Raw genomic sequence first — 25,328 nt, 5'->3', positions numbered from 1 at the left:
CAAGGTTATTATCAGTGACCTCACACTTTCCCTAGGGATAAATGGGGAGGTAATTTTCTGTTGTTTAAAAGATTTTGTTTACAGGTGGATTTGAATACCTTATTAATTTGGCCTCAACAGAAACTAACATGTTTCCTATAAATTCATTTATGGATCTAGAAAATTCCTTCATTCAAGGAATATTTTAATATCTACTGTGTGTGAGGGGGTTTAGCAGTTAATAAGACAGAAGAGGGTCCCATTAATAAGGAATTTATACAATAAATAACCAATATTTAAAAAGATCACTTTAGATAGCAACAATAATATAAAGAAAATTAAAAGAAGGTAATCTGATTGAGAATTATTATTGGGTGGTGTGGAGAGACTATTATTCAGCAGAAGTGGTCAGAATAGGCTTCTCTGGGTATACAAAGTGTGGACTGAGTCCTGAAGGGTAAGAGGGAGTCAGCCATGCAAAGATCTAGGGAAAAAAACCCAGGCACAAGGGGCCACCTGGGTGGCTCAGTCGGTTAAGCGTCCGACTTTGGCTCAGGTCATGATCTCTTGGTTTGTGAGTTTGAGCCCCCAGTAGGGCTCTGTGCTGACAGCTCAGAGCCTGAAGCCTGCTTCGGATTCTGTGTCTCCCTCTCTCTCTGCCTCTGCCCTGCTCAAAGTCTGTCTCTGTCTCTCAATAATAAATAAATGTTAAAAAAAAAAAAAAAAACAGGCACAGAAAGGTCCTGCGCTTGGCACATTCAAGAAGCAGAAAGAACATCAGTGTGGATGGTGTAGTGAATGAGGAGAAGGAGGTGGCATGAGATGAATCAGAGAGCAAAGCAGAAGTCCAGTCAAGGAGGGCCAGAGGATATGGACTTTAAGTGCTTTGGGAAGACAATGAATCTTTAAGCTGGAGAGTAGTGTAATCATACATATCAAGTGTGCATACTTGTTTCTTGTGCACTGGTTTTTTTAAATTTTCTTTGCTATACAGGTAATTTTTTCTTATTTCTAATTTTGTAACTACATTTAATAACATGGTTGGAAATTGTAGAACTATAATTCTCAGGTAAGTGGAGCATCGTTATGTTATACTTTTTGTAAAATCATCATCGAACAAAATTTATTCAGCCCTGCATTAAGAGATATCACTATAATTAAGCAGAAAATATAGGCATATTACTTGAAGACTTTGTATTAACCTGACTAGGGTTGAACCTATTATTGATAAAACAGTTCCAGAAATATTCCAAGAATATTCTTGCTGAAGTGACCAATTACAACTTGTCCATACAGCAACATCACAAAAATAACATTTATTCAAGGGTCCCAATCAATGGCTTAAGCAGGTAGCACAACTTCTGCTACCTAATGCAACTAAGAACAGTCTAGTGCATCTCAGTTTGATATTTGAAGCCTAAGCATCCATCCTGTCACCTCAACAGACATAGGACAATTGGGTATATCCAAAAATCAACTCCTACATTTATATTGTACAATATTTCAGTAGTCATGTTCCCTTTTCCCTTTTATGTAGTCTTGTTTCCAACATAGATATATGTTGTTCTGAGTTTTTTGTTCCCTAGTGGGCTGCTGAGGGTAACAGCAGTACCTGAAGCTCCTGAAGCAGTACCTGAAAACTTGACAAGGGTAAACAGGACAAGATTATAATTTTTTCCAAAACTAAATAAAAATGTGCCTAGTAATGGTTCACAGGTCTTTGAACACTCTGAAGATTTTAAGAGTTCCCTTTATAGCAGAGGTTCTCAAAGTATAGTCCATGTGGACCTCTGGGAAGCCCCAAGATTCATTACACTACTCAGACATTATTAGCTTTTCTCATCTGGTTGAGATTTGTGCTCATGGTACCAAAGCAATGGTAGATAAAGCCATTGCTGCCTGAGCACAAACCACGGCAGTGACACTGAACAATACGAGTAGTCATTGTATTCTTCACCACCACACATTTGCAGCAAACAAATACAGAAATACATAAAGTGCCATTTTCACTTAGGAATGTTCTAGATAAAATAGCAAAAACTACTAATTTTAAATTTCAACTTTTGTGTACACAGCTTTCGACTACCAAGATGAAACACAAAGAACACATAAAGCAGTTCTGTTGAATACCCAGATACAATGGTTGTCTCGAGGGATAGCATTTCTGCAGTTCTTTGCGTTGATTAGTTGAATTAGCTGCATTTTTTATGGAATACCATTCTTACATGAATGGATGGCTAACAAATTATCATCAGTCAGACTTCAGTATCTGACAGTCTCTTGAAAATGAATGAAGTGAGCCTGTCACTTGAGGGAAAACAATCAACAGTATTTGTTGCCAACGACCAAATTCAAGCTTTCAAATGAAAATTAGAAGTTTGGAACCATTTATTTGCTACTGTGAGCATGACAGCTTTGCAATACTCAATGACTTTTTGATACAATTGGGGTGATATTAATGAATGTGGGTTCTTTGGTATAATATTACAAAATATGTCAACTCATGGAAGATCTGCATAACTCAATGAACCAATATCGTCCACTGCATGATGATGCAAAATCATGCATGGGTAAAAAATCCATTCAAAGTGCTAAAGAGACTAATGGATTTTAATGTAACAGTATGAAAATCTCATTAATGTGACATTGGATTCTACATTGTTACTAACCGTTAAGAAATCACCAATTTTTGAGTTTGGTGTAGTATTAAAGAAGAAAATCCACAGTTATCTGAAAAGGCTATCAAAATACTCGTCCCTTTTCCAATTACAAATCTGTGAGGCCAGATTTCTTCATATACTTCATTTAAAACAACATATTGCAACTGATTGAATGCAGAAGCAGATGTGAGAATCCAGCTGTCTTCTATTAAGCCAAAAATTAAAGAGGTTTGCAAAAATGTAAAGCAATGACATTCTTCTCACTAAAATTGTGTTTTGGAAGATGTAGTTAGTTTTCATTAAAATGTTATTTATGTTAACAGGTACTGAATTTATTATTTTTTAATGAGTTAATAAAGAATTTTAAATTTTTTCCCATTTTTAATTTCTAATATAGTAAATATTTATATATGTAACCCATATAAACACAAACTAAATGGGTATTTAATAATTTTTAACAGTATAAAGGAGTCCTGAAGCCAAAAATTTGAGAACTGCAGCTTTAAAGAATGCTGTCATTCCTGATAGCCCAAGCAGTCAGGCAAGAGGAGAATTTATGTCTAGGTTGTCAAGATTCATTACTGTCAAAATAGTGTCACTGCATTTTTCCCTTTATCCCTCTCCAAGTTAGCAGTAAAATGTCCTTCAAAAAATTAAAATAAAATTATGCTAGCAAATATGAAGCTACAATTTATCAGGCTCTTGAAGAATATTTAAAGCCAAGGTATCTGACATTGTCATGTGCTAATATCATATTTTAGTCATTTAATGGAAAAAATACTGATATTCAAATTTTGCTGTTTTTAATCCAAAGTGTCAGTGACAATAGTGAATTGTCACATTAACAAATATGTTTTAATGAAAATTTAAACTCACCTGTAAATACATTTGGATGAGGGAAGTTAATAACAATAAGCTTCATCACCATTTCGGGATAACAGATGGCAATTAGCCAAGCAATCATTCCCCCCCAGTCGTGGCCAATAAGAACACATTTGCTATATCCTGTAATGGAGAAAAAAATGTTGACATCTTTGAAAAGAAACAGGTGGATGCATTATTACCTCATGTAAAGTGGGTACACTTCTGAAAATAATCTTCCCATAACCCGACTGTAATTAGGCACTTCGTGCAGATACTGAGTTTGGTGTTTCCAAAACCTGTATGTACGAACCACCTAAGTAGCTTTTTAGAAAACTTGGATGTCCAACCTCCATTCTAGACCTACAGATTTAGAATCTCTCCCAGGAATCTATATGAAAAAAAATCGGAAACAGCTAGCCCAGCTCTTGTCCCACAAAACTGAGTTTGGGAAACCATGGTAAAGATTACACATAATTCGGTCATAAGCAAGATTATATTATGTCATTGATTTGCCTAGAAAATTGCATGAAGATGAATTTAGGCCAACTCTGAATCACCACAAAAGATGAATGAAATATGGCTGTCAGAAATCAATGTCTTTGAGTCTATTTTATTGTAATCAGACTAAATGACAACACTGCATTGACACCCCCAGACCTCATTCATTTTTTTTTCTTCTTAGAATATTGGCCTGACCTATGCTCTCATTAGATTACTGTAGAAAGAGCTTTAATTTGATTTCATGGCTTTCTCACTATATTGGCTCCATTAACATACCATGGTAGCAGCTGGATTTTAGTCAAAAGAGGTGTAGTAGATTCAATTATTGTTAAAAGTATTTACTCCTCCCCTCTCCCCACTGCCATAAAAGGAGTATACCTTTATGACCCCTTTGATATGAGACTTAGCTGTGTGATTTGCTGTGGTATGGTGGGCATATGACTTGACTTTGGGCTCAGCCATATGATTTGCTTTGACCAATAAGCTGCAAGCAGAAACTTGAAATATGCTTCCGCAGCTGGGCTCATCCTGTTGCCATTTCTGCCATTGCCAGGAGAAGAGAAAGAGCTACCACCAGGTAGCTACTCCCCTTTAGCTTGAGCTCCAGTCCAACTCAGAGGGAGAAGCCAGTCCCAGCAAGACCTGTAACTTGAGGCAAAGACCCAGGGGTCCAGCCTATACTTGACTAGTATATCCATAAGAATATGAATAAATGCCTACGGCTATATGCCACTGAGTTTGGGATGTTTGTTACACAATAATATTGTGGCACTAGCTAATCAATACAAGAAAGACAGTGCAAGTGCTTCTGTATCTTATAACATTTTTAAATGAGTATTTAGATGTGGGTTCTGAAGAAATAAATTTTCTGAGTACAAGTATCAAATTTCTAATAATTAGTTCTGAAAATAATAAATTGCATACATTAGATCTATTTTTAAAAACAAATTTTAAAGTTATTCTTGGCTGGTGGACTGAATAGTCATTCCATATTGAAATAATAGTATTATTTTCAATTTCCTCTATAAATATTTTCAGCTGTACACTCGAAACCATGGTGACAGGATCCAGACAACAGCTCGGTAAATGGAAAAGGCTTCCTCCCAAGAAATGAGGTTACCAATTCAGTTTGTTGACTGTTAGTCCCTTACAAAGGATTAATACTGTGTTTTTTTTTTAACTGACCTACCTAAAGAGTCTAAAATATCCTTTACATCTGTAATTAGACAGTCCAATTTATAATTCTCTCGATGAATGGGAGCATCTGTTTCTCCATAGCCTCTCAGATCAAGTGCTACAACTCGATATTCACTTTTAAATTCCCTTAGTTGGTGACGCCAAGAATACCTGCAGGAAATAAGAAACATTAAGAATACCGCAGTAACTAATCCAAAGAGTTACATCACAGCTTTTCTAAGTGGACAACTGTAAGAAACTTTTTATATTAAGAAAGGTTATGTAGGGGCACCTGGGTGGCTCAGTTGGTTAAGCATCTGACTTGGGCTCAGGTCATGATCTCATGATTCGTGAGTTTGAACCCCTGCATCGGGCTCTGTGCGGACACCTCAGAGCCTGGAGCCTGTTTCAGACTCTGTGTCTCCCTCTTCTGCCCTTCCTCTCTGCTCATTCTCTCCCTCTCTCTCTCAAGAATAAACATTAAAAAAAATAATAAAAAAAAATAAAAGAAAGGTTATATAGCTGTGTGTGAGCCAGAGGAAGGGACATGTTTGAGAAGGGCACATTGATGTTTTTTATTAAAATTTATTGTTTGTTTGTTTGTTTTTTTTTTACCAGATCCAGTGGGATATAACAAAGGGACAATATTTACAGAAACTACAAAATATCTGATATTAAAACTAGTATACTTATTTTTTAAAAATATTAATGTTTATTTTTGAGAGAGAGAGAGAGAGAGAGAGAGAGAGAGAGAGAGAATGCAAGTGGGGGTGGGGCAGAGAGAGGGAGATGCAGAATTGAAGCAGGCTCCACGATGCCAGCGGTCAGCACAGAGCCAGACATGGGGCTCAAACTCATGGACTGCAAGATCATAACCTGAGCTGAAGTCAGACGCTTAACTGACTGAGTCACCCAGGTGCCCCTAAAACCAATATACTTCCATATGTACTCAAGAAATCAATTTCTAAGCTTTTCTTAAATAATGCTGACAACCATCAGGGAATCTGTACTTACAAATGCTTCTGTATTGCAGAACCATATAATTCATAAAAAAACATTTATAAGATGAAGATATATTTCCCTAAAAAGTAGATTTTGTTCACTTTACTCCACTGTAAATATGGCTCCACATTTTAGTAATCATAATTTACTTATAGATGAAAAAGTCTGAAGATTTTTAAAAAAGATTATCACTAAAAGAATCCAATATAACAGCTGCTTAAGATAAACCTTTGTTTGCTAAAACAAAACTCTTCTGTGGAGAAGATCCTGAATGAATACAAACAAGTGTGATATTAAAAACATTTAACAGGGGCACCTGGGTGGCTCAGTCAGTTAAGCATTTGACTCTTCGTTTCGGCTCACGTCATGATCTCACAGTTTGTGAAATGGAGCCCTGTGACAAGCTCTATGCTGAGAGCAGGGAGCCTGCTTGGGATTCTCTCTCTCTCTCTCTCTCTCTCTTTCTCTCTCTCTCTCTCTCTCTCTCTCTGCCCCTCCCCTGGTTGTGTGCATGAGCACTGTCTCTCTTTCTCAAAATAAATAAACTTTAAGGACAAAACAAAACAAAAAAAACCATTTAACAGCCAAAATGGTACCGGCACTGACCAATTAGAATGGCCAGAGTGCTCTTGCCAGGTCCTGGAGGCCTCTGCAGGACCAGGTAACCCCCCTTTGCTTGGTCATGGAACTGCATTATTGAACGAAATATAGAGATCTGTGAGATTTTCTTTTCTTGTCTTGTCTTGTCTTTTCTTTTCTTTCTTTTCCTTTCTTTCTCTTTCTTTCTTTCTTTCTTTCTTTCTTTCTTTCTTTCTTTCTTTCTTTCTTTCTTTCTTTCTTTCTTTCTTTCAGATTTTATTTTTGTGTAATCTCCATACCCAATGTGGGGCTCATACTTACGACCCTGAGATTCAAGAGTTGCATACTCTACCAACTGAGCCAGCCAAGGCACCCTGGTCAGTGAGATTTTCTTCAAATAAGCAAAATCATTTGGATAACAAACAGATAAAAAAAAAAAAAGACATGGATTTTTCAAAGTGATTCACATGTTGTGGAATTTCAAATATGCATTTAAAAAATGGATCTGCATGCATATCTGTTCATGGAAAGAGTGTAGAATTATCTGACACAAGCCAACTGGGAGAAAAGATTTTTGGAGTGCAATAGGCAAGTGTATACAGGGATCTGAGATTATAAACTAATAGTGAGAGAGACTTCAATGTCAAGGGACACAAAGCAGTAAGATCAATGAAACAAATTATGTATTTTACATCAACAGGTCATTAGGAAGAGTGTCAGACATGGATACAGAATCTATGATCTGTTATTAGAATATCTATGATTTGTGAAAATCTACAAAAGCATTACCAATTAAGACACATTTGAAAATGTTAAAATAATAAAAAGTGTGTTTCTTAGTGAGGTCATAGCAATGCTATTAATTGTGTCTCTGGGCTGTAACAAATAAAGCAGTTTGTTTCCTTAAAGATACTCATTTGTCAACACATATGATAATATTTTTCTCATTAGCCCTACTTAAAATTTTCAATTGATTTTTTTTATGTCTTTGTAACTGAGGCCCAACTCTTCCCTCTTTAGGGATTATCTCATTCCCAATCAATAAAGTTCTGCAGATTTAACCTTTTAAATATTTATTTAATCACTTTTCCCATCCATCCCTACTATCATTACCTTAATTCAGGCTTCCATTAATGCAGCAACCTATCGATTGATCTACCTGTATTTCATTCCCCTTAGCTCTATCTTCTACAAAACCAGAGGGAGGTTATAAAAACAAACTCTGCCATGTAATTTCCCTGTTTAACATCTTTTCTTGAATCCCTATTACATGTATATATCAGACATATTGTGGGTTTGGTTCCAGACCACTACAATAAAGCAAAATATCACAATAAAGTAAGTTAAATGAATTTTTGGTTTCCCAGTGCATATAAAAGTTATGTTTACATTGTAGTCTGTTAAGTGTGCAATAGCATTATGCCTAAGAAACAATGTATATACCTTAATTTAAAAAGTATTGTTTGTGGGTCACCTGGGTGGCTCAGCCAGTTTAGCATCTGACTTCGACTCTGGTCATGATCTCATGGTTTGTGGGATCAAGCCCCGCGTTGGGCTCTGCACTGACAGCTTGGAGCCTGCTGGGGATTCTCTCTCTCTCTGTCTCTCTCTCTCTCTCTCTCTCACCTTCTCTCTCTGCCCTTCCCCTTCTCTCTGTCTCTATTAAAAATAAACATTAAAAAAAGAATAAAAGCAAGAATTGCTTGTGTAGAACTGTTGAATCACTATTGTACACCTGAAACTAACACAGTGTGTTAACTACACTGGAATTAAAATTAAAAATGTTATAAAAATTAAACAAAAAGAAAAAAAATACGTTATTGCTAAAAATGTGCTACCCATCATCTCAATTTTCAGTGAGTTGTAATCTTTTTGCTGGAGGGTCTTACCCTCAATATTGATGGCTGCTGACTGATCAGGGTGGTGGTTTCTGAAGGCTGGGGTGGCTGTGGCAATTTCTTACAAGAAGACAGCAATGACGTTTGACATATCAATTGACTCTTCCTTTCACAAATGATTACCCTGTAGCATGGGATGCTGTTTGATAGCATTTTATACACAGTAGAACTTCTTTCCAAATTGGAGTCAGTCTTCTCAAACCCTGCCTCTGCTTTATCAACTAAGTTGATGTGATATTCTAAATCCTCTATTGTCATTTCAACAATCTTCACAGCATCTTCACCAGGAGTAGATTCCATCTCAAGAAACCACTGTGTATGCTCATCCATAAGAAGAAATTTCTCATCCATGAAAGTTTTATCATGAGATTTCAGCCATTCAGTCTCATGTTCAGGCTCCACTTCCCATTCTAGTTCTCTTGCTGTTTCCACCACACCTGTTACTTCCTCCATTGAAGTCCTGAGCCCCTCCAAGTCATCCATGAGGGTGGGAATCAATTTCTTCCACTCCTGCTCATGTTGACATTTTGACCTCTTCCCATGAATCATGAATGTTTTTAATGGCATCTAGAATGGGACTATTCCAGAAGGTTTTCAATGGACTTTGCCCAGACCCATCAGAGGAATCACTATCGATGGCAACTATAGCCATATGAAATGTATTTCTTAAGTAATAAGACTTCAAAGTCTAAGTAACTTCCTGATCCATGGGAAGCACAATGGATATTGTGTTAGCAGGCATACAAACAACATTAATCTGGTTGTACATCTCCATCAGAACTCCTGGGTGACTCCTGGTGCATTGTCAATGAGTAGTAATATTTTGAAAGAAATCCTTTTTTTCTGAACAATAGGTCTCAACAGTGGGTTTAAAATATTCAGTAAACTGTGTTGTAAACAGATGTGCTGTTATCCAGACTTTGTTGTTCCATTTATAGAAAACAGAGTGGATTTACAATTCTTAAGGGTCTTAGGATTTTCAGAATCATCAATGGGCATTGGTTTAAACTTCTTAAGTCACCAGCTATATTAGAAACAAGAGAGTCAGCCTATCCTTTGAAGCTTTGAAGCCAGGCATTGACTTTTCTCTCTAGCTAAGAAAGTCCTAGATGGCATCTTCTACCAATAGAAGGCTACCTGTCTGCATAGAAAACCTATTGTTTATTGTAGCCACATTCATGAATTATCTGAGCTGAATCTTCTCAATAACTTGCTGCAGCTTCTACATCAGCACTTGCTGCTTTACCTTGAACTTTTCTGTTACGGAAATGACTTCTTTCCTTAAACCTCATGAACCAAACTCTGCTAGCTTCAACCTTTTCTTCTGCAGCTTCCTCACCTCTCTCACTCTTCAAGGAATTGAAGAGAATTGGGGCCTTGCTTTGAATTAGGCTTTGAATGAAGGGAATGCTGTGGCTGGTTTGATCTTCCATCCAGACCACTACAACTTTCTCCGTACCGAAAACAAGGCTGTTTTGCTTTCTTATCATTTGTGTGCTCACTGGAGTAGCACTTTTTTTTTTTAATATATGAAATTTATTGTCAAATTGGTTTCCAGACAACACCCACTGCTCATCCCAAAAGGTGCCCTCCTCAATACCCATCATCCACCCTCCCCTCCCTCCCACCCCCCATCAACCCTCAGTTTGTTCTCAGTTTTTTTTTTATGAAATTTATTGACAAATTGGTTTCCATACAACACCCAGTGCTCATCCCAAAAGGTGCCCTCATCAATACCCATCACCCACCCTCTCCTTCCTCCCACCCCCCATCAACCCTCAGTTTGTTCTCAGTTTTTAACAGTCTCTTATGTTTTGGCTCTCTCCCACTCTAACCTCTTTTTTCTTTTTCCTGCCCCTCCCCCATGGGTTTCTGTTAAGTTTCTTAGGATCCACGTAAGAGTGAAACCATATGGTATCTGTCTTTCTCTGTATGGCTTATTTCACTTAGCACCACACTCTCCAGTTCCATCCACGTTGCTACAAAGGGCCATATTTCGTTCTTTCTCATTGCCATGTAGTACTCCATTGTATATATAAACCACAATTTATTTATCCATTCATCAGTTGATGGACATTTAGGCTCTTTCCATAATTTGGCTATTGTTGAGAGTGCTGCTATGAACATTGGGGTACAAGTGGCCCTATGCATCAGTACTCCTGTATCCCTTGGATAAATTCCTAGCAGTGCTATTGCTGGGTCATAGGGTAGGTCTATTTTTAATTTTCTGAGGAACCTCCACACTGCTTTGGAGTACCACTTTTAATTTCAAGAACTTTTTCATAGTATTCACAGCTTGGCTAACTGGCACAAGAGGCCTACCTTTTGGCCTGTTTTGGCTCATGACATGCCTTCCTCACTAAGCTTAATCATTTCTGGCTTTTGATTTAAAGTGAGAGATGTGCCACTCTTCCCTTCACTTGAACACTTAGAGGCCTTTGTAGGGTTGTTAATTGGCCTCATTTCAATATTGTTGTGTCTCTGGAAAGAGAGACCCAAGGAGAGGGGGAGTGGCTTACTGGTAAAGTAGCCAGAACACATACCACATGTATCATCAAGTTTACCATCTCATGTGGGTGTGGTTTGTAGCTCTTCCAAGACAATCACAGTAGTAACATCAGAGGTCACTGATCACCGAACACCATAACAAATATGATTATAACAATGAAAAAGTTTGAAATATTGCAAGAATTACCAAAATGTGATACAGAGACACAAAGTGAGAAAACGCTTTTGGAAAAGTGACTCTAACAGACTTGCACGACACAGGGTTGCCACAAACCTTCAATTTGTAAAAACCATGGTAGCTGTGAAGCACTCTAAAACAAGGTATACCCATACTCATAACATGCAGCCCAAGCTCGTCATTTTGGCAGACAAAAACCTGTAAGGTTTGACTACTGCCCAATCTTCCAGCCTGGTTACTTTATACTCTTTGTCGTTTGCTAGCTAACAAAAAGAGCTCGCATTTATATCATTCTTACTACATGCCAGGCACAATTCTAAGTGTTTCACATATAGCGATGTTGATCTTCAAAGCGAAACTATGAAGTAGGTATTACCACGTTAGAGCTAAAGAAACAAAAACACAGAGAGGTTAACTGTCTTCCCAAAGGTCACAGAATTAGCAAATAGCAGAGCCAGGATTCAAACCCTGGTAGTCTGGCCTGAGTCCACGGTACACTGCCCTTACTGCTAAGGCACTTGCAGTGAATAAACACGGTGTTGCATTTTGCTTTTGACTTTGTTCACCTGATTTCCTTTGTCTGAAACATCATCCTTCTCCACCATTCCCCTCCTCCTCACAATCCTTGCTCTTCCCCTTCACTGAACTCCTTATGCTGAGCATGTCCACTTCCAGGAGACTTCCCAGGCCCCCCACCTTTACAGGCGGGTAGTGTGCCCCTTCACACTATCCCACTTGTACATACACTTTTCAGCATACTGGGCCTGTGTGTTATAATGAACCGGGGGTGTCTGGTGCTTCCACTCAATTGGGAGCTCCCTCAGCTCTCAGAATATTTAGTGTAGGCGCTCAGTAAAGATGTGTTGAATAAGTGAAACAACTAACGAATGAAAGCCCCGACAGTGCTAGAAATACCAGTTGTTCAATAAACTTGAACCGTGAGACAATGACAACTAAAGTTCCCAAGCTCCTGCTGGGAAATTTCTATTCAGTGTCCATGAAAATGTGCATTGTTTGAATAAGTATCTGTGTCTTCATTTAGAATTCATTTAATTAGTTGGGGCACCTGGGTGGCTCAGTCAGTTGAGCATCTGACTTTGGCTCAAGTCACGATCTCAAAGTTCGTGGGTTCAAGCCCCACATTGGGCTTTGAGCTGACAGTGCCAAACCTGCTTCAGATTCTCTCTCTCTCTCTGCCCCTCCCCTGCTCACACACTCTCTCAAAAATAAACATTAAAAAAAATAATTTTTTTAAATATTTATTTTTGAGAAAGAGAACACAAGCGGGGCGGGGGGGGGGGGTGTGCGGGACAGAGGATCCAAAGCAGGCTCCACGCTGACAGCAGAAAGCCTGATGCGGGGCTCGAACTCATGAACCATGAGACCACTGTTGAACACTTAACTAAGCCACCCAGACACCCCCCAAAATTTGTTTAATTAGAGATTTCAAGGCAGAAATTTGACTCAAAGTAATGTGTAGAATACTGCAATATTTTGCATTTAAAATTTCATTAGAGATTTTGCAAACATAATACCTGTGTATTTCATTCTCTTAATAATTTAAACTGCCTTACAAATAAATTCAACTATTGCTGTTATCCATGAGCAGAACCAAACAATATCTTAAACGTTTCTAAGAAATAGGGCAATTGGTGGACCACCTGTGTGGCTCAGTCAGTTAAGCCTCTGACTCTTGGTTTCGGCTCAGGTCATGATCTCACAGTTCATGAGTTCAAGCCCCACATCCCGGTCTGTGCTGACAGTGTGGAGCCTGCTTGGGATTCTCTATTTCTCTCTCTCTGCCCCTCTCCTGCTCGCTCTCTCTCTTTCTCTCTCTCTCAAAATAAATAAATACACTTATTTAAAAAAAAAAGAAATAGGGCAGCTGCTATCTTAATAAATGGCAAGTTAAAAAAATGTTATCTTCCCAGAATTCATAAATAAAGCATATTTGATTCACACTTTAAACTGAAAAAGAAATCACCCCAGTGATAGACTGATGGCATTTCATTCATATGATATAAAACAAAAACGACCCCCCGACACAGAAATGAAACATACTACAAAATCAGTAACTCCTAAAAATATTACAAATAAACAAAGCTAGCTATTTTCATCCACATTTTCTTTCTAGGGCCTTTAGGTTATAGCAGAAGACACTTTTGAAAAGGCAACCTCTTTCCTAGTGATTACTCTTGACATAAGAGGGCTCCTGGTTTACCAGGCTAGTCACATTCAGATGTAAAATATCCTTTTCCCCTTCACAACAGAAAAAAGGCCACAGTCATCAGCCTCTGCTCAGCTGTGTGTACGAAGAGCCCTCCCTTGCCTCAGCACTTGAGTAATGACGAATGTATTCCATACAGCTGGTGATGAAGACAAATCAAAGAAACTGCCTGCATCAGCTCCAAATATTTTTAAAAGCAATGCAAATTGAGGTGGAGACAGAGTGGGAGAAAAACCATCTTCTGACAATTTTATTTTGGGATAATTTAGCTAAAAGTCTCATAGATGTATCTGTTTGATGTTTCCTTCAGCTTTTAAAAAAAACACCCAGAATTTTTATTGTTTCCATGTAACATCTGATATTAAATGTCACCAATTCTCAATAGCTATTCTTAGGTAACAATGATAAATACAGATAATATATTGCATTTGTATAGTGCTTTTCTGTTTAAAATCATTCTGACACACATTGCCAATTTAGGATTATTTTGTTTTCACAGTATCAAATATTCTGATCTACTCGATCTACAGATAAGCTTATAATTTTATGTGTATTTAAGCAAAACTTTATTAACAGAGGAATAATATTTACACTTATTTTAAAAATTATTTTAAGTTTATTTATTTTAAGAAAGCGAGAGAGAAAGAGCAAGTTGGGGAGGGACAGAGAAAGAGAGAGAGAGAGAATCCCAAGCAGGATCCATGCTGTCAGCACAGAGCCCGATGTGGGGCTCAAACCCAGAACTGGAAATCAGACACCTCGGTTTGACTACATCATACCCTAAACCAAGACCTCTATGTTGAGTCTTACTTTGTCTTTCCTTCCAATCAAATTACCACTATTACCTATTAGGAATCTAGTCAATTCCATTCAGTACTCCATTCAGAAAAAAGGCAGATTCAGAGTTTAGGACAAAGCTGTTTTGATTAAGCCACTTCAAGTCTCTCTCTCTTGGCTTTCCCTTCTCTTTTTCCCAAAGCCCCTTCTCTGGCATTTTCATCTTTTTTTTTTTTTTTAAGTTTATTTATTTGAGAGAGACAGAGACAGTGCTAGTCAGGGAGGGGCAGGAAGAGAGAGTGAAAATCCCAAGCAAGCTCCAAGCTGCCAAGTGGGGGATCATGACCTGAGCTCAGATCAAGAGTTGGACACTTAACCAATTGAGCCACCCAGGCATCCTTATTTACACTTATAATGTAAATTTACATTGGCTTGAAATGTCAAAGTTTTTTGTTTTGCTGTTTTGGGCTTTTAAAGAAGATAGAGACATGGGGTGTCTGGGTGGCTCAGTCAGTTAAGTGTCCAAGTCTTGGTCCAAGTCTCAGGTCATGATCACACGGTTTTGTGGGTTTGAGCCCTGCATCAGACTCTGCACAGGCAGCTTGGAGCTTGCTTGGGATTTTCACTCTCTCTTCCTGCCCCTCCCTGACTAGCACTGTCTCTGTCTCTCTCAAATAAATAAACTTAAAAAAAAAAAAAAGATGAAAATGCCAGAGAAGGGGCTTTGGGAAAAAGAGAAGGGAAAGCCAAGAGAGAGAGAGACTTGAAGTGGCTTAATCAAAACAGCTTTGTCTTAAACTCTGAATCTGCCTTTTTTCTGAATGGAGTACCTGAATGGAATTGACTAGATTCCTAATAGGTAATAGTGGTAATTTGATTGGAAGGAAAGACAAAGTAAGACTCAACATAGAGGTCTTGGTTTAGGGTATGATGTAGTCAAACCGAGGTGTCTGATTTCCAGCAATGTCCTTGTAGTTGCTTTAGGACTTTCCCTGAACAAATGCGTAGCTTTCAGATTAACAGCTGGGCAAAGCTCAGTAAATTCAATATGCTCTATTTGAGTAACCAAGTTATCAGGAGTTCATTGTTGTTGTTTTTAAATCTCCTGGAGTAACACATCCAAGACTTGACTTTACTGGAGCAAATGGGATTGGTGTCCAGGGGCCAGTGCCAGGCCTCTCCTAGGCTGTCCCACTCACTGAAGATTAGAGGACATGTACAAGAACCACCAGGCATTTCTCTTTTGCAAAAGAACTCTTATCAAGAGTAAATAATGGGATAATGCTCTGAAATATGTACAAAAAAGTATCATTCTTAAAATATGACAGAATGCATCTACTGTCCTAAATTGAAAGCATATCACTGCTATTTGCTATTTAGCCCATCCTCCCCCCAACCCCTCCAGCAACCCTCATTTCTCTGTATTTAAGAGTCTGTGCTAATTGCTCTTTGAAACAATTACCAAATGGTTCAGGAGGCTGTAGGTTTATTTTTATTTTATGTAGGAATAGTTGACTGTTCCACATGTAAGAAGTAAAGTTCCAGGAGAATAAAGAACATGGACAATTACTGGGGTTGGTGTAGGGTGAAGAGGCAGAATAGCTTTTAAATCTTTCTCTCTAAAAAGTTAAATATCAACCCCTACCCCAACAGATCATGAATTTTATTAGGATGATGATCCAAAATGTTAAGGTGAGGTGTTCTAACATTGTTAGCTAACTTTTTAACACCCTCTTGAATGTTTCTATAAAGTGTGAAATTTGAAAGATGAAAATCAGTGTATATTATCAGATAATTATCATTCCTCTATACCAAGAACAAGCAGTAGAGGTTAGCTCTGAAGTTCAAAAACAAGGTGTGCCTTAGGTTTAAATGAGATGATCTACACAAAACACTTAGAAGAGTGCCTGGCACACAATAAATGGTCAGTAAATGTTAACTATCATCATCATCATCATCATCATCATCATCATCGCCAGAATCAGGAAATTATCTTTTTACAGGTCTGGGACAATGGCCTGTCCCCAAATTTCTTCATTACTATCACTTTTTTTTTTTAAATTAAATCCAAGTTAGTTAACATATAGTGTAATAATGATTTCAGAAGTAGAATTTAGTGATTCATCACTTACTTATAACACCCAGTGCTCATCCCAACATGTGCCCTACTCAATGCCCATCACCTATTTAGCCCATCCTCCCCCACACCCCTCCAGCAACCCTCAGTTCTTTGTATTTAAGAGTCTGTTATGGTTTGTCTCCCTCTGTTTTTTAAATCTTATTTTCCCTTCCCTTCCTTTATGTTCATCTGTTGTGCTTCCGAAATTCCATGTATTAGTGAAATCATGATATTCATCTTTCCCTGACTCATTTCACTTAGCATAATACACTCTAGCTCCATCCACATGGTTGCAAATGGCAAGATTTCATTCGTTTTGATCGCCAAGTAATATTCCATTATTTTACTATCACTCTTAAACCTAGAATTCCACTATCACATATTCTTCACCTCCTTTAAAATTTTAAAGATTTTGAAAAAAAAATATTAAAAAAAAAAGGGATGGAAACTGGGTGGCTCAGTTGGTTAAGCATCTGGCTTTGGCTTAGGTCATGTATCTTGTTGGTTCACGAGTTTGAGCCCCACATTGGGCTCTGTGCTCACAGCTCAGAGCCTGGAGCCTGTTCCATATTCTGTGTCTCCCTCTCTCTCTGCCCCTCCCCCACTCACAATCTGTCTGTCTCTCTCAAAAATAAATAAACATTAAAAAATATATTAAGGATTTTGTATCATCCAAAGTCCTGATTGAAAATGCAGCTAGCTCTCAAAGAGGTATGATCTCAAAGCACTTTAGTTAATACTTTATCAGTAAAAAGGACTTTATTAATAAATGCATGGAGGACATTAGTGCTGGCACATGGATCTCCACATTGAGTGAATGGGAATGAAGGAAGAAAAGGAAACATTTACAGAATATTCTCTGGGGCTATGTAAAAGGCCTTCTACGTATTTTGCCTTTCTTTATCTTCACAACAGCTCTGCTAGATTATTGCAGATGATCGTGCAGGATCCTGCAGCAAGTAAGTGATTAAGCCAGAATTCACTGCCCATGTTACTTTATGCAGATTTGACTAAGGCTTCAGACTTACATCTTACTGTGAGCCAATCATATCAAGTACTCCACTAAATGAGTCCACATACATATGCTTAAATTGCACTGGGTTGTTTACCACCTAATTAAGTTGTCTCCAGATGGAAGAACAGATAAAAGTTTAACATGAAAACGACTTATGTTTATTCATGTAGGCAAATCCAAGGGGAGGAAAATCTTCGTGAAGGGAATATCTCAGAAAAAGACATCTATAGCCTTTTTGCTCTGGAAAAATGATGAAGTAAATGGGGTCTTGCCATCCCCCATTCTTTTCTTCAATGCCTAATACTTCCTAGTATGCTGGCATTCTCAATGTATTTATTTTTTTTTTTAAAGTTTTTTTTTCAACGTTTTTTATTTATTTTTGGGACAGAGAGAGACAGAGCATGAACGGGGGAGGGGCAGAGAGAGAGGGAGACACAGAATCGGAAACAGGCTCCAGGCTCTGAGCCATCAGCCCAGAGCCCGACGCGGGGCTCGAACTCACGGACCGCGAGATCGTGACCTGGCTGAAGTCGGATGCTTAACCGACTGCGCCACCCAGGCGCCCCTCAATGTATTTATTAATAAACTCTCTTTCACTGATAAAATGTTAACTGAAGTATATCAAGGTCAGACCTCTTTCAGAACCAGGTACATTTTTAATCAGGACTTTGGATAACACAAAGTCTTTAAAACTGCGAGGAGGTGCAGAATATGTAATGGTGAAATTCTAGGTGTTAAGAGTGATCATAAGGGAGAAATCTGGGGACAGGGCATTGTCCCAGGCCTTTAAAAAGATACCATATATTCTGCCTTTCCGTCAGCTCAGAGAATATGATGATTTTTCATCCATTTTTTTATGGTTTGTGAACTGTCTCAAAATCATAGCTCTGTGTTATCAAAAATCCAGTTTTCTTTTACCACCATATGTAGCATTGGTTAAAAAGATATTTATTTCTGTAAATTTTTAAAAATGTTTTTATTTATTTTTGAGAGAAAGAGACTGAGCGTGAGTGGGGGAGGGGCAGAGAGAGAGAGAGAGAGGGAAACACAGAATCCAAAGCAAGCTCCAGGCTCTGAGCTGTCAGCAGGCTCTAACTCATGAATCACGAGATCATGACCTGAACCACAGTCAGACACCCAACCGACTGAGCCACCCAGGAGCCCCCACAGGAAGATATTCATTAAAAAAAAAAATTATTTATTTTTGAGAGAGAGAAAGAAGAGGACAGAGAGAGAGAGAGAGAGAGAGAGAGAATCCGAAGACGACTCCACACTGTCAATGCAGAGCCTGATACAGGGCTGAAACCTACAAACTGTGAGATCAGGACCTGAGCTGAAACCAAGAGTCAGACGCTTCAGCGACTGAGCCACCCAGGCACCCCAAGATATCCATTTTTTAAAAGTTTAATCATATGTTGTTTTCATCTGTACTCAGGTTCAAAAGAGAACAGAACATTTTCTCCTAGGTAGCTAACAACTATGTATTTTTGGTTATAGGTTTTTTCCTAATGTGAAATATTCAGGTCTTTCATTTGTCCTGCATTCATATGAGCCTTTTGCTACGTGCTGGGAAATAGTTCATTCTCAATTTCCATGAAACCTCTCCTCTCTCTCCACCTTCCTCTTACCCCAGGCTTCACCCGAAGCTTCCAGATAAACAGGCACTCTATGCCTTTGGTTTCTTTCAAATCTCCTTTTCCTACCCAATGTTGTATTTTGCTGGCAGCAAATACTATGAAAACTCTTTTGTAGCTAGTTCAGAAATTTGAAACACTAAACCATACTTCTTTTAGTTCTAAAAAAAAAAAAAAAAAAAAAAAAAGGCTAGCACCATGCACGTTCCTTTAGAATACAAGGAAAACCATAGGGAAGGATAACTGGGTAAGTGGGCATAGAGTAAGGTTCATGAAAAGTCATAACAAGACAATGACACTGTGATAAGACAAGTCCTTAATGCGCAAGAAAAAGTTGGTTGGCAAGTTTACCAGAATTCTGGAAATCCATGAAGCAGCAGCATAAGTGGTTTGCCTCTTTCACCAGTAGCAACATAATGAAATCTTAACCCCGAATCCTGCAGTAGAAAATAGAGGGCATGGAATTTTAGTGATACCTTGTGTTGATTGTCAAAGTAAGTGCATTTAGTATTTCCATTTCATTAAAGAAAAAACTTGCATTATTTTTAATATCAAGAAGTAAAATAAATATTATTGAATTTCAAAAAGGAAAAAAGTCCCATGATTTATTAATAGGGCAAATTAGATTTACTTTTCTAAACATTGCTCTTTGTAGTACCTTCCCTCTTCCCGTATTCTCCTTACAAGGTCAATTTGTATGTTATAAGCTTCTGGAACAGTGTTACAATTTGCGACTTTCATCTTACTGATGTGTCACATTCCATCTCATTCAAATTCTGCAGGACATGTAAATAATTCTGATCTGAATTTATATTCCTGCCGTGTTTACCTCCTAGTCATGTACTTTTCTCAGCTTGCCCGTCAAGAGCTGTGCCATCAGTTATATAATTCACACCTCCTTTCCTTATTTTTAGTTCTCTCCTTCCCACATTATTATTTTAAGTTGAGAGTTGTATGTACCGTTCCCCTTGCCTCCTGCTCCTCATGTCATGTCAATGTATTTCTAACAGCAGGATGCTCTGAGTGCTCAAGACTTTTCTCTGCATGCGGGAGACAAGACTGCCCAAGGAAAATGAAAAGCATAGGGGTGAGACAGGAATACAGCAAATATAAGGCAAGCTGAAAAGAGGAAAATGAAGAAAAAAGCAAGAAAAGAAAACAAAAACTCAGAAAGAAGTGAAGAAAGAAACCAAGAACCAAAAGCTGAGCCCAGAGACTAGGTGTTATATCAGGTAACCCAAGCAAAGGGGTTTTCAGATGTGAAGAAATCTTAAAAGGTCAATTAATTCAACCCCATCATTTTGACAGGTTAGGAAACCGAAGTTCAAAGATGTGAACATGGGTCATAAAGGTGGTTGGGAGCAGCGCTGTGAGCAGAACCCCATTTTCTTCTACCTTGCAGGACAATGTTCTTTTCCACTCCATGGTTCTGTCTCTGGGGCAACTCTTTAGGGTGGCCAGAGTCAGGGGAAAAGCATTATGAGGAATTCCAGATGATTCTTTCTCACTGCTTTTCTTCCTCAGATAACAAACCTGACTGTACCCTCAATTGCAAAATGCCTTTCTAGAAGTTCAGTAACTTCTGTTATTGGTGATGAATCTTGGCCACTTGATTGGATTTAGTGAACAAATACTTTATTGCACTTACCATGTACTAGGTGCTGTTCTAAGTTTTTGTTTATTTGTTGTCTTTTAAAGTTTTTTCCCGCCATATATTAATTCCTTTTATTCTCATATCAACCCCAGGCTGAATAAGGGTAAGAAAAATGTGCCCGTGGTCTTTTGAACTCTAGCTGCTGGACACTCTAGCTCCTATTAGGAATCCTCCACTTGGTGACATAAATATCCCCTCATGTGAAGCTAGTTTTGAAAGTCTTGTGAGTCAGACTGCAGGGTGCATCATGAAAAGCTGTATCTCTTCACCACCTGGAGCCTCAGGAAATGGAATATCCATGGGCTGCCAGGAGGCTTGGGACAAGCATGAACAGTTCCAGTCTGAATGCATGGTTGACATTTGCTTTTTATTCCACTCCTTTGGTCTCTGACTTCATAAGTCTGCTTTCTTGCCCACAAACATATACCATTTGTTTATTGTTTCACACTGGTTAGGTCATCTGCGAACGCTCCATTCCGCTACTCTGAATAAAAGTCCTATTTCCAATGACTTACTCTATTTACTCTTTCAATCTCTAAAATTTGGACAAAGACAGCCTCATGAGACAGTAGGGCGCCTAGGAACAATCCCCTACAGCTGATCTGAGTTCTAAAGGGCAAAAAGGTGACACGAGACAGCTTTCCCTTACAGGGAGCAGAATTATTCTGGGTTGCTGTGGTGGAGCAGGAGGGGACAGTAATATATATATTACTCCCTGATGAGAGACCCTCCACATAACCTATTCTCAGTTCCTCTCTCTCTCTCCCTCTCACTCCCTCCCCCCCACCTCACACACACTCACTCACACACACTCACTCACACACACACACGCGCGCGCGCGCGCGCGCGCGCCCGACCCCAGTCCCGCCACACCTCGCCCCGCCGGCTTCCCCTTGGTATCTTCCCTGTCTCCGCCGCGCGCTCTGGCGAGACCCAGGAACCCTAAGGGACGCTGGGCGTCATGGAAGGAGCAGCCCCGCGCGCTCTGCTCTCGCGGCGGTCACGTTCCCTCCCGATACCGCCGGGCCGCGCCGGCCTTCACCTTGATCCGCACGTAGCAGTGGGTACCCAAAGAGGGGTCGTTCAAACACGCGGGAGGGTGTTCCCGGGCGACCCTCCGGAAGGTCTGAGCGGGTCCCTTGCCGATGCTCCACAAAAGTTTGAGCAGGTAGATGGAGGCGCAGAGCCCGCAGTAGCAGTAGACCAGGGACCAGAAGAGCAGGGACCGGATCGTGACCGTCAGGCGGAGCAGGCAGTCCCGCAGCCTCGCCATCGGGTGGGGCCGGCGGCGGGGCCCGCTGCCCTTCCGAGGCGCAGGAGCGGCGGCGCTCACTCGGGCTGCGGAGCGAGACAGCCGGCGCGGCGGCGCGCCTCCCTGCGGGGCCCCGTGGTGGCTGCGCTCGGCCGGCGTCCCGTGGCCCGGCCGCGGGCTTCCGCGCTCACTGTGCGCGCTCGGGGCCGCTGCGCCCTGCCCGGGAGCACCGCGGGGCAGACCCTCTGCCCTGCGGGTTCCGCCCGGGACTGGGCGAGGGCAGAGCCCGGCCTTCCTCCGCAGAGTGAGACCCCGGTTCGAAATTGCCAAACTGTGGGGAACATGAAGGTGAGACTTTCCCAAATCTCCGCTCTTACTTTGACCCGTGTTCAAGTCCTCTCATTGCCTGCTTAACTGCTGGAATTTCGTTAGGCCTTTTTCTGGATCAGAGAATTCTGGGGGCGCGCGGCCAAGAGAGGCAGTGAACGATTTTCATACTATATGACAGACGTTATTACTTTATTCATTCCTAACACTCTTCTGAAGGTGTTGATATTCTCCAACAAGGTTGAGAGTGGTTATCAGCCCAGCTAGGCCTCGCCGGTTCCAACGGCACGCCTCTGGAAACCCCTGGTCTGTTTTCCATCCCTGTAAGTTTTCCTTTGCAAGACTATTATATAAATGCAATCATGAAATATGTAACTTTTTGTCTTTGGCTCCTTTTACCCAGCATAATGCATCTGAGATGCCACTACGCGGCTCCATCTATTGTTTCTTTTTTATTGCTTGCTAGTGTTTCATTGAATGGATGTGCCATATTGTTTATCCATTACCCAGTTAAAGGACATTTGAGTTGTTTCCAGTTTTGTGGTTAGGAATAAAGCCACTGTAAACACTCGTGTGAAGTTTTTTGCGTGAACTTAAGTTTTTCTTTCACGTGGGTGAGTACTTAGAAGTGGGACTTCTGGGTCAGGTAAAACGTGCATTTAACTTCATGAGAAACTGCCAAACTGGCTTCCAAACTGTACAACTTTGAATTCATACCAGCTACGGGTGGGAGTTATGGTTTGGTTAAATTCTTGCAAGGAATTGGTATTGTCAAAAAAAAATATTTTCAATTGTTGTAATTCCAGGAAGTGTGTAGCATCTCATTGAAATTTTATTTTACATTTCCCTAGTGACTAATAATGTGTGGGGATCTTTATGTACTTGTGTGCCACTTGAATATATTCTTCTTTGACAACGTGTCTGTTAAAATCTTTTACTCGTTTTTAAAAGATTGTGTTGTTTGTTTTCTTACTATCGAGTTCACGAGTTGTCTATATACTTTGGATACAAATCCTTTATCACACATCATGCGATTTGCAAATATTTTCCCAGACTGTCTATGCCTTTTCAGTCTTATAACGGAGACTTTTGAAGAGCACAATTTAATTTGTATTTTAAATTTCTATTTATGTATTTATTCTTTTAAAGTAGGATCCACACCCAATGTGGGGTTCAAACTCATGACCCTGATATCAAGAGTGGTACACTCCACTGACTGAGTCAGCCAGGTGCCTCCCAAAATTTCTTAATTTTGATGCCATCCAACTTATCACTTTTTGTCTTTTATAGATGGTACTTTTGGTCTTGTATGTAAGAAATCTTTGCATAACTCATGGTTAACAGGATTTCTTTCTCCTATGTTTTCTTCTAGAAGTTTTATGGCTTTATTTTTTATATTTAGGTCTATGAATAATTTTTTTCCAAAACTTTTTACTGTTTATGTAAACATTTTTAATTGCACTATAGTTAACATATGGTGTTCTATTAGTTTCAGGTGAATTCACCTGACAAATGCACTAATTCACCTGAAACTAATAGTGATTCAACAACTGTCTACATTACTCCGGGCTCACCATGATAAGTGTTCTCTTAATCCTCTTCACCTGTTTCACCCATTCCACCCCCCCCCCCCCCTCTTCTCTGCTAATCATCAGTTTGCTTTCTATAATTAAGAGTCTGGTGTTTTTTTAATATATCTCCTTTTTTATTCATTTGTTTTGTTTCTTACATTCCACATGAGTGAATTCATATGTTATGAATTCAGAAAAAATTTGAATTTGTCTTTCTCTGACTTATTTTGCTTAACATTATACCCTCTAGATCCATCCATATTGTTGCAAATGGCAAGATGTCATTATTTCTTATGGCTGAGTAATATTCCTGTGTGTGTGTGTGTGTGTGTGTGAGAGAGAGAGAGAGAGAGAGAGAGAGAGAGAGATAGAGAGAGAGATGTCTGTTTTATCCATTCATCTATGGATGGATACTTTGGCTATTTCCATAATTTGGCTGTTATAAATAATGTAATAATGCAGGGGTGCCTATATCTTTTTGAATTGGTGTTATTGTACTCTTTGGGTAAATACCCATTAGTGGAATTACTGGATCATATGGTAATTCTGTTTTTAATTTTTTTTGTTTGAGGAACCAGGTTTATGATCCATTTTGAGTTAATTTTTGTATAGGGTACAAAGTATGGATTGACATTTATGTGTTGCATGTGGATGTATAATTGTTTTGGTACGATTTTTTGAAAAGAGTGTTCTTCCTCTACTGAATTGCCTTTGTGCCTTTGTTGAAAATCACTTGATGTGCAGGACTATTTCTAAGCTGCTAGTCTGTTTCATTGAGCTGTGTGTCTGTATTTTCTCCAATACCACACTTGTCACTACTTTTGAAAGTAGTACAGTAAGTCTAGAATTCAGATGAGTCCTTAAACTTTGTTCTTCTTTATAAAAATTGTTTTTGGGGGTGCCTGGATGGCTCAGTCAGTTAAGCCTCCAACTCTTGATTTCAGCTCAGGTCATGATCTCATGGTTGTGGGATTGAGCCCTGCAATGGACTCCACACTGAGCGTGGGGCCTGCTTAGGATATTCTTTCTCCCCACTACCCTCACTCATTCTCTTTTTCTGTCTCTCTCTCAAAATAAATAAATAAACATTGGGAAATAAATAAAAATTGTTTTGGCTACTCTTAAGTTACTTAACCTTTTCTAAAAATTTTTTTTTAGTATTTACTATTTTTAGGCAAAAATTGTTAATTGAAATGCATTGTACCTATTGATTTTGGAGAAAAGTGATATTTTAACAATATTATGTTATTCAGTCCATAAACATGACATATCACTCCATTTATTTAGATCTTCTTTGATTTCTTTCATTAGTTTTTTTATCATTTAAAACATGCAAATATTGCATATATTTTGCAAGATTTATACCTTAGTATTTCTTTTTTTATATTATTGTAAATGCTACTTTTT

General features: G+C 39.1%; 1 protein-coding gene across 1 annotated transcript in view; it reads right to left on the bottom strand.

Annotated features, from left to right (window-relative positions):
- The window catches only part of EPHX4 (epoxide hydrolase 4), a 43,849-nt gene extending 21,721 nt beyond the window's left edge, over positions 1-22,128 (bottom strand). The window contains exons 1-4 of the mRNA XM_043575563.1: positions 21,814-22,128; positions 19,469-19,554; positions 5,194-5,351; positions 3,516-3,644 (exon numbers count right to left, since the gene is read on the bottom strand). Of these exons, the coding sequence (XP_043431498.1) occupies positions 3,516-3,644; positions 5,194-5,351; positions 19,469-19,554; positions 21,814-22,044 (604 nt within the window). The 5' untranslated portion in view covers positions 22,045-22,128. The remainder of the gene's footprint in view (positions 1-3,515; positions 3,645-5,193; positions 5,352-19,468; positions 19,555-21,813) is intronic.
- Positions 22,129-25,328: the final 3,200 nt, after the last annotated feature.

The sequence above is a fragment of the Prionailurus bengalensis genome, chromosome C1 (assembly GCF_016509475.1).
Source record: "Prionailurus bengalensis isolate Pbe53 chromosome C1, Fcat_Pben_1.1_paternal_pri, whole genome shotgun sequence".
Classification (NCBI taxonomy): domain Eukaryota; kingdom Metazoa; phylum Chordata; class Mammalia; order Carnivora; family Felidae; genus Prionailurus; species Prionailurus bengalensis.
Note: the sequence above shows the minus strand (reverse complement) of the source record. Positions and strands in the feature narration are given on the sequence as shown.